The sequence below is a fragment of the Microcaecilia unicolor genome, chromosome 11 (assembly GCF_901765095.1).
Source record: "Microcaecilia unicolor chromosome 11, aMicUni1.1, whole genome shotgun sequence".
Classification (NCBI taxonomy): Eukaryota; Metazoa; Chordata; class Amphibia; order Gymnophiona; family Siphonopidae; genus Microcaecilia; species Microcaecilia unicolor.
The window spans coordinates 169,988,064-170,000,134 of NC_044041.1; the positions used below are offsets into that span (position 1 = coordinate 169,988,064).

General features: G+C 47.2%; 1 protein-coding gene across 2 annotated transcripts in view; it reads right to left on the reverse strand.

Annotated features, from left to right (window-relative positions):
• The window catches only part of NUMBL (NUMB like endocytic adaptor protein), a 135,216-nt gene that overhangs the window by 34,099 nt on the left and 89,046 nt on the right, over positions 1–12,071 (reverse strand). For both annotated transcript variants that reach the window (XM_030219704.1, XM_030219705.1), the window contains exons 2-3: positions 7,171–7,313; positions 4,737–4,811 (exon numbers count right to left, since the gene is read on the reverse strand). In XM_030219704.1, coding sequence (XP_030075564.1) covers positions 4,737–4,811; positions 7,171–7,313 — 218 coding nt within the window. The remainder of the gene's footprint in view (positions 1–4,736; positions 4,812–7,170; positions 7,314–12,071) is intronic.

A 12,071-nucleotide genomic window follows, 5' to 3' on the forward strand; every position in this document is an offset into this window, starting at 1 on the left:
CTGTAGAATGCAGTATTTGCTTTACAGCAGGAGTGGAGTGGCCTAGTGGTTAGAGCACCGGTCTTGCAATCCAGAGGTGGCCGGTTCAAATCCTACTGCTGCTCCTTGTGATCTTGGGCAAGTCACTTAACCCTCCATTGCCTAAGGTACAAACTTAGATTGGGAGCCCTCCTGGGACAGAGAAATATCCAGAGTACCTGAATGTAACTCACCTTGAGCTACTACTGAAAAAGGTGTGAGCAAAATCTAAATAAATAATTAACCTGTCCCATTTTTGCCCAGTCTCTCTCTTGTTGTGACGTCATGAACACTGACCTTAGCTAAGGTCGCCTCTTTGCCACTCTCAACTCCCTACTTAAAGTACCCTCCGCTCCCACCCCTCCCTCACTCTCTCCTCAATCACTAGCTGACCACTTCCGCGATAAAGTGCAGAAGATCAACCTTGAATTCACTTCCAAGCCTTCTCCTCCCTGTGACTTCTTAACCCACTCCCTCAACCAACCTAACCCGGCCTCCTTTTCCTCCTTCCCTGAGATCACCGAAGAGGAAACTGCTCGCCTTCTTTCTTCCTCCAAGTGCACCACCTGTTCCTCGGATCCCATTCCCACCAATCTGCTTACCAACATCTCTCCTACAGTTATCCCCTCAATCTGTCACATCCTCAACCTCTCTCTCTCCACTGCTACTGTCCCTGACACCTTCAAGCACGCAGTAGTCACACCACTTCTCAAAAAACCATCACTTGACCCCACCTGTCCCTCCAACTACCGCCCCATTTCTCTTCTACCCTTCCTCTCCAAATTACTTGAGCGTGCTGTCCACAGCCGTTGCTTTGACTTCCTCTCCTCTCAGGCTGTCCTCGACCCGCTTCAATCTGGCTTTCGCCCACTACACTCGACAGAAACAGCACTCTCTAAAGTCTGCAATGACCTGTTCCTCGCCAAATCCAAAGGCCATTACTCCATCCTCATCCTCCTCGACCTATCCGCCGCCTTTGACACCGTCAATCATAATTTACTTCTTGACACACTGTCCTCATTTGGGTTCCAGGGCTCCGTCCTCTCCTGGTTCTCCTCGTATCTTTCCCAACGCACCTTCAGAGTATCTTCTAATGGCTCCTCTTCCACCCCCATCCCGCTCTCTGTTGGGGTTCCCCAAGGATCTGTCCTTGGACCGCTTCTCTTCTCGATATACACCTCTTCCCTTGGCTCGTTGATCTCATGTCATGGTTTCCAGTACCATCTCTATGCCGATGACACCCAGCTTTACCTCTCCACTCCCGACATCACAGTTGAAACCCAGGCCAAAGTTTCAGCCTGCCTTTCCGACATCGCTGCCTGGATGTCCAACCGGCATCTGAAACTGAACATGGCAAAGACTGAGCTCCTTATCTTTCCACCCAAACCCTCTTCTCCTCTTCCCCCACTTTCCGTCTCTGTTGACAACACCCTCATCCTCCCCGTCTCTTCAGCACGCAATCTCGGAGTCATCTTCGATTCCTCCCTCTCCTTCTCTGCCCATATCCAACAGACAGCTAAGACCTGTCGCTTCTTCCTCTATAATATTAGCAAAATTCGCCCCTTCCTCTCTGAACAGACCACCCGCACCCTCGTCCACTCACTCGTTACCTCTCGTCTTGACTATTGCAACCTTCTCCTCGCTGGCCTCCCGCTTAGCCACCTATCCCCCCTTCAATCTGTCCAAAATTCCGCCGCACGTCTTATCTACCGCGTGAACCGATACTCTCATATCACCCCCCTCCTTAAGTCGCTTCACTGGCTCCCAATCCACTACCGTATACAGTTCAAGCTTCTTCTATTGACCTTCAAGTGCACTCAATCTGCTGCCCCCCATTACCTCTCTACCCTCCTCTCCCCGTATGTTCCCACCCGTAACCTCCGCTCTCAGGACAAATCACTCCTATCTGTACCCTTCTCCACCACCGCTAACTCCAGACTCCGCCCCTTCTGCCTCGCAGCACCTTATGCCTGGAACAGACTTCCTGAGCCCTTACGCCATGCGCCCCCTCTGCCCATCTTCAAGTCCTTACTCAAGGCCCATCTCTTCTCCCTTGCTTTTGGCGCCTAACCACCTTCCCCATTCCTGTTACCTACACTGACTGCGTAGTCTATTACCGTTAGATTGTAAGCTCTCTTGAGCAGGGACTGTCCCTCCCCGTGTTTAAACTTGTACAGCGCTGCGTAACCCTGGCAGCGCTATAGAAATGCTAAGTAGTAGTAGTAGTAGTAGAAAACCTGCAGGTCCTTTGGATGATATTCTGGGATGTGTTGTTACTTCTCAGATGAGTGGTCACTGTGCCTTGGAGTAATTTTGGCAAGCCAGTCTCTCCTGGGAAGATTCACCTCTGTTCCAAGTCTTCTCCAAATGGAGATAATGGCTCACTGTGGTTTGGAGGAGTCCCAGAACTTTGGCAATGGCATTGTAACCCTTTCCTGACCGATATATTCCAACTTTTTTTTTCCTCATCTCTTCTACAGTTTCCTTTGATCATGGCATAGCATTTTTGTAGAAACTTTGTGGTGACTATTTCATTCTTATGCTAAGTTCTAGATATAGTGAGGTTTAGATTCAACAGGGCTGGCTGCAATCAAGCCTGACTGTATTCAATCAACTGAATCTAAGTTTCAATTAAATTTGGTCAACCAGTTGATTGAATAACTAAGGGGGAAGTTACTTTTTCACAAGGGTGATATAGGTGTTGGATTTTTCTTTCTTTCTCTCTCTCTTTCTTCGTTTGTACCTCACCTTATCCAATAATCTATTGGTTCAAAGTGGCTTATATTACAAGATAACAGATACAATTTAAACAGGCGCGTCTCAGATTGATGCATTTCAACAGAGGGTGAGCTCCGGAAATAGGTTAGGGTTAACCAATTCCCTCAAAGATTAATTTTCTGAAGAAGAAAGTTTTAAGGTGTTTCTTGACATGCATTTTAGCCCTTTGGGGAGTGAGTTTCACATCATGGAGCACATGAAGCTGAAGCTTGTTGCTAGGATAGATCTGTACTTTACTCCTTGGAAATTGGGGAAGTGAAGGATGAGGTAGTTTCTTGCACCTCTGATTGCATTGCAGTTTGGTAGATCAAGGTGGTCAGTCATGTATTCTGGGACTAGGCCAAAGATAATTCTGTAGGTCCAAGTGCAGAGTTTGAAGGATACTCGTAATTTGATTGGGAGCCAATGCAAGCTTTTTAGTAGTGGGCTGGCCCTTTCAAAGCGTGGCTTCCCGTGTATCAGTCTGGCAGCAGTGCTCTGTGCTGTTTGAAGTTGTTTTTTTTTTTAAGGTTTGTTCGTTGCATCTGGCGTAGATTCCACTGCAGTAGTCTGTGTGGGTCAGGACTAGGGACTGAACTAGGGCATGGAAAATCTATCTGGGTAGGTATATGTTCATGCATTTTAATTTCCAAATGGTGTGGAACATTTTTTTTGAGACGTTCGAGACCTGTGTCTTGAAGGTCAGGTGGCAATCCAATGCGATTCCTAAAATCTTCAGGTGGACAGCTATCAGGAGCTTAGTTCCTTTCACCACAACGTTGGGGAAGGTTGTGCTACAGTGCGGTGGGGTAATTACCAGGCAGTGTGCTTTCTCCTTGTTCAGTTTCAATTTCAATGCTGATGCCCATGTTTCCATGGTGTTAACTCCAGCAGTATTCTTGGTTTCGATTCCAGGCATGTCGTTGTTGAATAGGATATATATGGACACACTGTCTGCATATATAATGGGGTTGAAGCCTTGTTTGGCCAATGATTTTGCAAGTGGTGCCCATCATTAGCTTGAAAAGAATCCTTGAGATTCGGGATCCTTGTGGGATTCTGCAGTCAGCTTTTCATGGAGGGGAGAGTGATGGCCCATCTTCACCTGGTAGGATCTGGACATGAGAAAGCCTTTGAGCCATCCAATGCCAATTTTAATCAAGCAGTCTAAGTAAGATCCTGTGATCAACCATGTCGAAGGCGCTCGATAAGTCAAACTGCAGGAGCAGGATGTTTTGCCCTTTACCGATTTCCTTTTTGAAGTTGGCTAATAGTGTTATCAAAACCATCTCTGTGCTGAAGTTGGATCTGAAGCCTCAATGGGAATCATGAAGGATGTTTACTCAATGTGTAATTAAGCTCTGGAATTTGCTGCCAGAGGATGTGGTAAAAGCAGTTAGCATAGCTGGGTTTAAAAAATGATTGGACAAATTCCTGCAGGAAAAGTCCATAAACTGCTATTACCTGGGGAAAGCCACTGCTTATCCCTGGGGTTAAGCAGCATAGAATCTTGCTAATTTTTGAAATCCTGCCAGGTATTTATGACCAAGACTGGCCACCGCTGGAAGCAGGATACTGGACTAGATGGACCTTTAGTCTGACTCCGTATAGCAACTCTTACGTACTTATGCTCACATTAATTACACATTCTTCAAAATATGAAGCTGTCTCTTTACCACTGCACCCTCTGTGGGTCTCATGGGAAGAGACATCTGAAGTGTGACTACAGCACAGATAGCTAAAGGGAGACCTCAAAGCAGGAGACAGCAGCAGCCACAAGATACCCAAAGTACAGGCAAAAACACCATGCATTGGGAGTCTTAAAATTATTCCCAGAAAGAGCGATAAGAACAAATGGTTCAATCTCAGATTGTGATCTAAAAACACACATACAAACAAAAGGTGCCATGCATTTGCGGGATACACAGCAAGGTCTCTTGTTACAAAAAGGGCACACTTACAATTTTCAACTTCTTCACGGCATCCTCACAGACATGCATGCCCCTGGACTCCTCCACCTCGACATGGCCCAGATACTGTGGAAAGAAAAGAAGAGGGGGTCAGAGCATCACTGGGTAGCTGCTATCATCCCTGTAGCCCCACAATCTCCAAGATCAAAACTGGGGCTGTTTACATTAATAAAGAAAGGTATTCTGGTGTGAGGGGGAAGTTAATTACACTTTTAAGGCTGCAGAATGGCTCCATATTTCGCTGTTTGCAGCACCAGCCCACCCATGAGGACTAGGTAGCTATCTAGGGCAACACAATTTAGGGGATGGCATCCCAATTGGTACCCGGTCTCCAGATTCCCTCTCCTTCCCTCCATCCTGAGGTGTTCAGGCCTTGTCTCCAGGGTGGCAACGTGGCAGTTGGCAGCTATAGAAAATGCATTGTGGCCACTGTCTGGAACATCCATACTCAAGGCCTGCCAGCTCCTGCCCTGTCCAAAACTGGAAGTTCAAATAAGGCAGGAGCCCCCAAGGCTTGACTATGTGCAGATGTTCAAGGCCCCACAATTTTGATGCATCTTCTATAGCTGCTGACTACCATGTCGCCACCCCAGAAGAAAGATCTGAATACCTTTGGAGGGGGGGGAAATGAAGGGAGGTAATGAAGGAACAAAAATACTGGAAATCATGGGAGGGGGCATCAGGAAGAGAGAAATGCTGGAATCCAAGTGGGGACAGAAAGAGAGTAATGCTGAATAACGGACGGGGGTGGGGGGCTGAGCTGTGAGCCATTCCGTGAAGGTAGGGGTGGGGCTGAGAATAGCTCAGATACCCTTGGAATGGCCCTGACTGACTGTAGTTTCTGGTCTTGTTTGTATGCACTTACAGATCTGTAAATGCACTGGGGATAAATTAGACCTGTCTGAGCCTGTAATCAGCTGAAATTCTTATTAGACAGTGTTTCCCAAGTCAGTCCTGAGCAGCCCCTAGCACGTCTGTTTTTCAAGATATCCACAATGAATATGCATGAGATGGAGGTAGTGCATGAAAATCTATTGTATGCTAATCTCTCTCATGCATATTTATGGTGAATATCCTGGAAAATCCAACTAGCTGGGGAATAACTCAAGGCAGTGGCATAGCCATGGCGGGGGAAGGGGGGGGCGGGAGGGGGAGGCTCAGCTCGGGCCCCCTGCACAACCCAAAAGTACCTGTTCAATGGCTGCCGGAGGGTGCCCAATCTCGGCCAGCCAATGAGATCCGCTGCCCGGGATTGCCTCAGTGCTGCCTTAGCAGCGAAGAAGTCAGTGGCCTCCTTTCTGCGCCGACACTGGTACTCCTCACACATGCTCAGTTTGCGCATGGACTGAACATGTGTGAGGAGCGTCGGCAGCTGAAAAGGAGGCTGCCAATTTCTTCACTACTGAGGCGGCACTTGGGCAGTTCCGGGCAGCGGATCTCATCAGCTGGCAGGGATAGGTAAAATTATTAACGTGGCGGGGGAGGGGGTGGACTAGAAATAAAAATGTATTGCCTTCCCAGTTCACCCCAAAAAATGAATCCTGACTCCAGAACTAATGCCTTTGAACGTTCTGGGGATCCGTTTACCACAAGATGATGTGCAAAGAGAGCAAAGCATACCCTCAAAGGATGTGAGGAAAGTTTTTACGGTCCTCCAAGGGAGGACATTTTTGGTTTTGGCCTAGTAGTTTCCTCTTGCTTTTTGGAATTTTCCGGGAAAATCAGAAGTGGTTCAAATGAGTCTATTAGACCATTCAGGTCTTTATCTGTCATCATCTATTATTCTATACTATTCTGCTGTACCACTAGGCTTCTGTCACCACTACCCATGGTTCTCCTTTTTGATTCACTCTGTCAACTTCCCATCTAGGCTCAGCCATCAGCCAAGTGTCCCAGACCAGGACCACTCCCCAAATGACTTGTGCACTCCAGTTACTACCTACAGGTGCTGTTGTTAGACAATAATGAGGGGGGGGGTCTCCTCGGATGGGAGGCAGAGGAGACAACAAACACGGCCTCCATGGTGGCCCCCTTCCCCCTCAGAACAGGAGCCAGATCCAAAAACAGAACCCGGTGCTCCTAATATGGCAGCACCCAGGACCAGCACCTCATCTTTAAACTGGCCCACATGGGATTTTACTTTTTGCCACAAAGGCAAGGCTGACTGCAGTCTAACCCAAGATGTAAAATAGACCCATTTTTGCAGGAAACAAGACTAAAGGGTACAATGGTGTGCATAGATCCTGGGGAGAAAAAGGCCAGGGGTCCCTCAGGGGTCAAGGAGGAATTTTTTCTTTAAAACTGCATCTGATACCTGATACAATGCATGTGTGTGTTTTGCCCTGGGTCAATGGGAGCTGTCAGGAATCCAGCCTGTCATTAACTGTCTCACCTGAAAAAAAAAAAAACAAAAACCCAAACTTACCCTCACAGGGAAGTTGCATTTGCCCTTCCGAACAGCCTCCTCATCTGCCTGCCACTGATGGGGACGGCTGGCCTCTGGCACATATGCGTGCTTCTTACGCCGCAGACTTTGCCGCAGTTTGTTCATAGCGGGTCGCTGCGGTCCTGAGGGAGAGAGAAAGAGAATTCAATTACAGGCAGGGCTTCTGACAACTGAAGGAGTTATTTCTCAAGACACTTCCGATTCATTTCTTTGCCTGGGTGACCAGAGAGTTGGATCAAGGGAGAGCGCTATATCTAGTATATTTAAATTATAGCAAAGCCTTTGACATGCTTCCACACAGACAACAAATAAACTGAATGCCCTCGGTATGGGTCCTAAAGCGACTGACTGGGTTAGGAACTGGTTGAGTGGAAGGCGTCAGAGGGTAGTGGTAAATGGAGCTCATTCTGAGGAAAAGGATGTTACCAGCAGTGTACTGTAAGGTTCGGTTCTTGGACCAGTTCTTTCTAACATTTTTGTAAGCGATATTGCTGATGGGCTGTCTGGTAAGATTTGCTTCTTTGCGGATACCGAAAATCTACAAAAGGGTAGACACCCCTGATGGTGTGGATCACATGAGGAAGGACTTAGTGAAGCTAGAGGAATGGTCTGGAATTTGGCAGCTTAGATTTAATTTAAAAAAAAAATACAGGGTCATGCATTTGGGCTGCAAAAACCTGAGGGAACGGTACAGTTTAGGGAGTGAAGAAATTCTGTGCACGAAACAGGAGCAGGACTTGGGTGTGATTGTATGTGATTGATGTTAGGTGGCAAAAAAAGTAGAAAAGGTGACAGTGAAACCTAGAAGGATGCTTGGGTACCTAGGGAAAGGAATGGCCAGTAGGAAAGAAGAGGTAATGATGCCCCTGTATAAGACTCTGGTGAGACCTCATTTCGAATATTGTGTATGATTCTGGAGATTGCACTTTCAAAAAGATATAAACAGGATGGAGTCGGTCCAGAGGGCGGCTACTAAAATAGTCAGTGGTCTTCATCATAAAGCGTACAGGGAGAGACTTAAAAATCTCAATATGTATACTTTGGAAGAAGGCAGGAGAGAGGAGATATGAAGTGGAGGAGTGGCCTAGTGGTTAGGGTGGTGGACTCTGGTCCTGAGGAACTGAGTTCGATTCCCACTTCAGGCACAGGCAGCTCCTTGTGACTCTGGGCAAGTCACTTAACCCTCCATTGCCCCATGTAAGCCGCATTGAGCCTGCCATGAGTGGGAAAGCGCAGGGTACAAATTTAACAAAATAAAAATAGAGGTGTTTAAATACCTCCATGGCATAAATACACAGGAGGAGAGGCTCTTTCTATTGAAAGGAAGCTCTGGAACGAGGGGGCATAGGATGGAGGTGAAAGGGGATAGACTCAGAAGTAAACCAAAGAAATACTTCTTCACGGAAAGGGTGGTGAATTTGTGGAATGGCCTCCTGGTGGAAGTGGTGGAGATGAAAAAAGTATCTGAATTCAAGAGAGCTTGGGACAAGTATATAGGATCTCTAAGGAAGTGACAGGGAAAGCAGATTGCATGGATGGGCAGACTGGATAGGTCATATGGTCTATCTGCCTACATTTTTCTGTTTCTAAGAAATCACGTGGCACTGCCAGACCTCAAATTTTGGGTGGGATTACAGGCAAATCAGGTGGGCACAATGTCCTCTCTGCAACCCAACCCTGCAAAAACTGCGCATGCCCAGAGTGCTGGCATCAGGTGACAGAGGAAATGTGACACCCACTGCAGAGCTGTGCTGGAGAGAGCTCTGGGCACTTCAGCTGGCAATGCTTTGGGATCCCTGATAGCTACAGCATGAATGCACTGCTGCTGAATGGGTCCTAAACCCACCTGGGTCCACCTGTGGCTACACCACTGGTTTTAACTTTTCAGGAAGTTCCTCTCAAATCAGCTGTTCCCAATGTGACTTTACGGTAATGCTGCTGTACTGACTGCCATCAGACTGCCCCTCCCAGTGGCGTACCAAGGGGGGGCAGTGGGGGCGGTCCGCCCCGGGTGCATGCCGCTGGGCAGAGGGAGCTGCAGCGAACGAGCGAAGTTCGCGAAGTTGGAGCCCACAGGCGCACGCCGCAGCACCCCCCCCCAGCGGCGTGCACCTGGGGGATGTGTCATTTTGCCAGGGAGGGGGGAAGGTGTCATTTCGCAGGCGGGGGGGGGGGGGCGCATCCGCGATCCGCCCTGGGTGCCATCCACGCTAGGAACGCCACTGGCCCCTCCCCCATGCAGACATCTTTGTGATACATATCAAGTGGGGAAAACAGCACAGACAGCTGAATGGATGTTTATCAGAACCCCATGAAGGCATCACAACGATTCATACAACACAGGAAGACAGGTTGTTGTTTTTTTTTTTAAAAAGGCAATCACTGCACTGTCTCTAGCACTCAACAGCCTGTTTTGTTTTGTTTTTTTAAATCTAAATCAGATTATGCCAATGCACTCTCTTCCTCCTGTATCACCCAATTTGGAATGTAAGTGCAGAAAGCAAAATATTTTAAAACAATACAGGAAGCCTAGAAGGCAGATACGAGAGTGGCTGTCATTTTAAACCAGAAATCATTTTCCTTTCCTCTTGTCCATGGCTAGATCATTATAAAATCTCATGAGTCCTTTTGGAGTAAGTAGATTTCCATTTTCCAGGAGGACTCCTCAGGGAACACTCCCAAGATGCACCAAGGTAAGGCGCTGGGGAGATAGCACATGCTCATTTCTCTGCCGCCTGGCAGCAGAGGGTTCAGCTGGGAGATGATAAAGAGATGTTGTAACCTCTGTCTAAGACAGAGCAGCCAGGAGTGTGACAAACTGGAGGAATTGCTGAGTAACAGGTGATTATAGTCTGTGTTATGTACATATCTGGGAACGCCCTGGATTTCACCCAGAGAATTTGAGAATTTTTTTTAAATCAATTGCTGGTAGAATGTTCCAGTTCTATTTTGTGCTGAGAAATATTTAGCTTTGAATTAAGGTTTTCCAGCTCTTTTTTGCATCTCTCTGGGTGAGCTCTAACTGTGTTTTAAGTATGTCCTTAAGTGTCTGTATCTCTATAAGGACTGGATAATGTACTTTCAATTGCCCTTTTCAGCCATTTTATCAGGGCTCAGAGGTGCTGTTTTTTTTTTTTGTTTTAAGTCCAGAAGAAACGGAATAGTGCTGATCAGATTTAGAATTCTTGGACTCAGCCATGATAGAAAATAAGGGACGTTATTTGTTAGTAAGTTTGGTGAAAAAAATCCAGTGATTTTCTAGCAAGGTGGTCTCTGTTCAGAGGAGCTCTCACTCCATGCTTTTGTCCAGGTCAAGCTCCCTAGCTCCTCCTGCTGGTAGAGTATAAGCTATAAAATGTAGCCAACTGGATCCAGATTCACCTGACAGTTGATCCAGTTCTGGATTTACCCCATTGCATGCATGGACTTGTAGTTCTGATCTTCCCACAGAAAAGCAAGATTTGAAGGGAATAGAAGGGTAGGAGCTGGAGGGGGGAGTGGGGGAGGGCAGGGGGGCACATTAGGGTGGGAGGTGGAGAAGGAAGCACAAGAGAGAGCTCACAGTAGGGTAAAGCAGGCAGAAGAAGGAGCGGGGGGTGGGCACAGTAGATGATTTAGTTGGCCTAACAGGTAGAAAAGGCAACAGCGAAAGGTAGAAGAATGGCCAGGAGAAGTGATGATGCCTCTGTATAAGGCTCTGGTGAGACCTCATTTAGAATGCTATGTACACATCTGGAGACTGCATATTAACAAAAAATAAATAAAAAAAAGATATAAACTGAGTTGATCTAGAGGGCAGCTCCTAAAATGGTCGAAAGAATATAGGGAGAGACTTAAAAATATCAATGTGTATGCTTTGGAAGAAGGGCGTGGAGAGGAGAGATATGATGACATTTTAATACTTCCATGGCATAAATGCACAGGAGGCGAGTCTCTTTCAATTGAAAGGAAGCTCTGGAATAAGGCGGCATAGGATGAAGGTGAATGGGGACAGACTCAGGAGTAACCTGAGGAAATGCTTCTTCATGGATAGGGTGGTGAATTTGTGGAATGGCCTCCTGGTGGAGACAAAAACGGTATCTGAACGCAATAAAGTTTGGGACAAGTACACAGTATTTCTAAGGGAGAGGAAGGGATAGTAGATGGCATGGATGGGCTGACTGGATAGGCCATATGTTCTTGATCTGTCTTTATTTTTCTCTGTTTCTATGGGAGGTGGAGAAGGGAGTGGGGGAGTCACAATAGGGTAAGAGATGGAGAAGGCAGCAAGGGGGCTGCACTAAGATAGAAGCTAGAGAAGGGAGCTGCAGTCAGTAGGGTAAGGAGGTGAAGAAGGGAGAAGGGGAGCAGCAGTAGGGAAAGGAGGTGAAGAAGGGAGCAAAGGAGGGGGCACAGAAGGGTAGGAGCTGGTAGGGCAGGTGTTAAATATGCACAGATTCAGGCCAGAAATAAGGGAATGGGCCCAAAGCCTGCCTGCAGGCTAAGCCTCCTTCAGCTTGAAGCGGTCTTGGGGCTCCCTGTGGCATGTGAGCCCAGGGCAATTGCGACCTACTACCACTGGTCCTAGGAGCTGGAGAAGGAAACGGGGGGCTGCAGTATTTTCTCCAGCTTCAAATCAGAGCGACCAACATAAATGGAATGGAACAACTTGCCACTAAGGAAAGGCTAAAAGAGGTTAGGGGTTCTGCAGTTCAGAGTAGAGAAAGCTGAATGGAGATATGGCAGAGAATTGGAGTGGAATCAAACAGGTACAACTGGTAGCGCTATAGAAATGATTTGTAGTAGTAGTAGGTAAATGCAAATTGATACTTTAACCTTTCAAAAAGCACAAAGACTAGGGGGAGATGCCATGAATTACTAAGTGACCAATATTACCACCC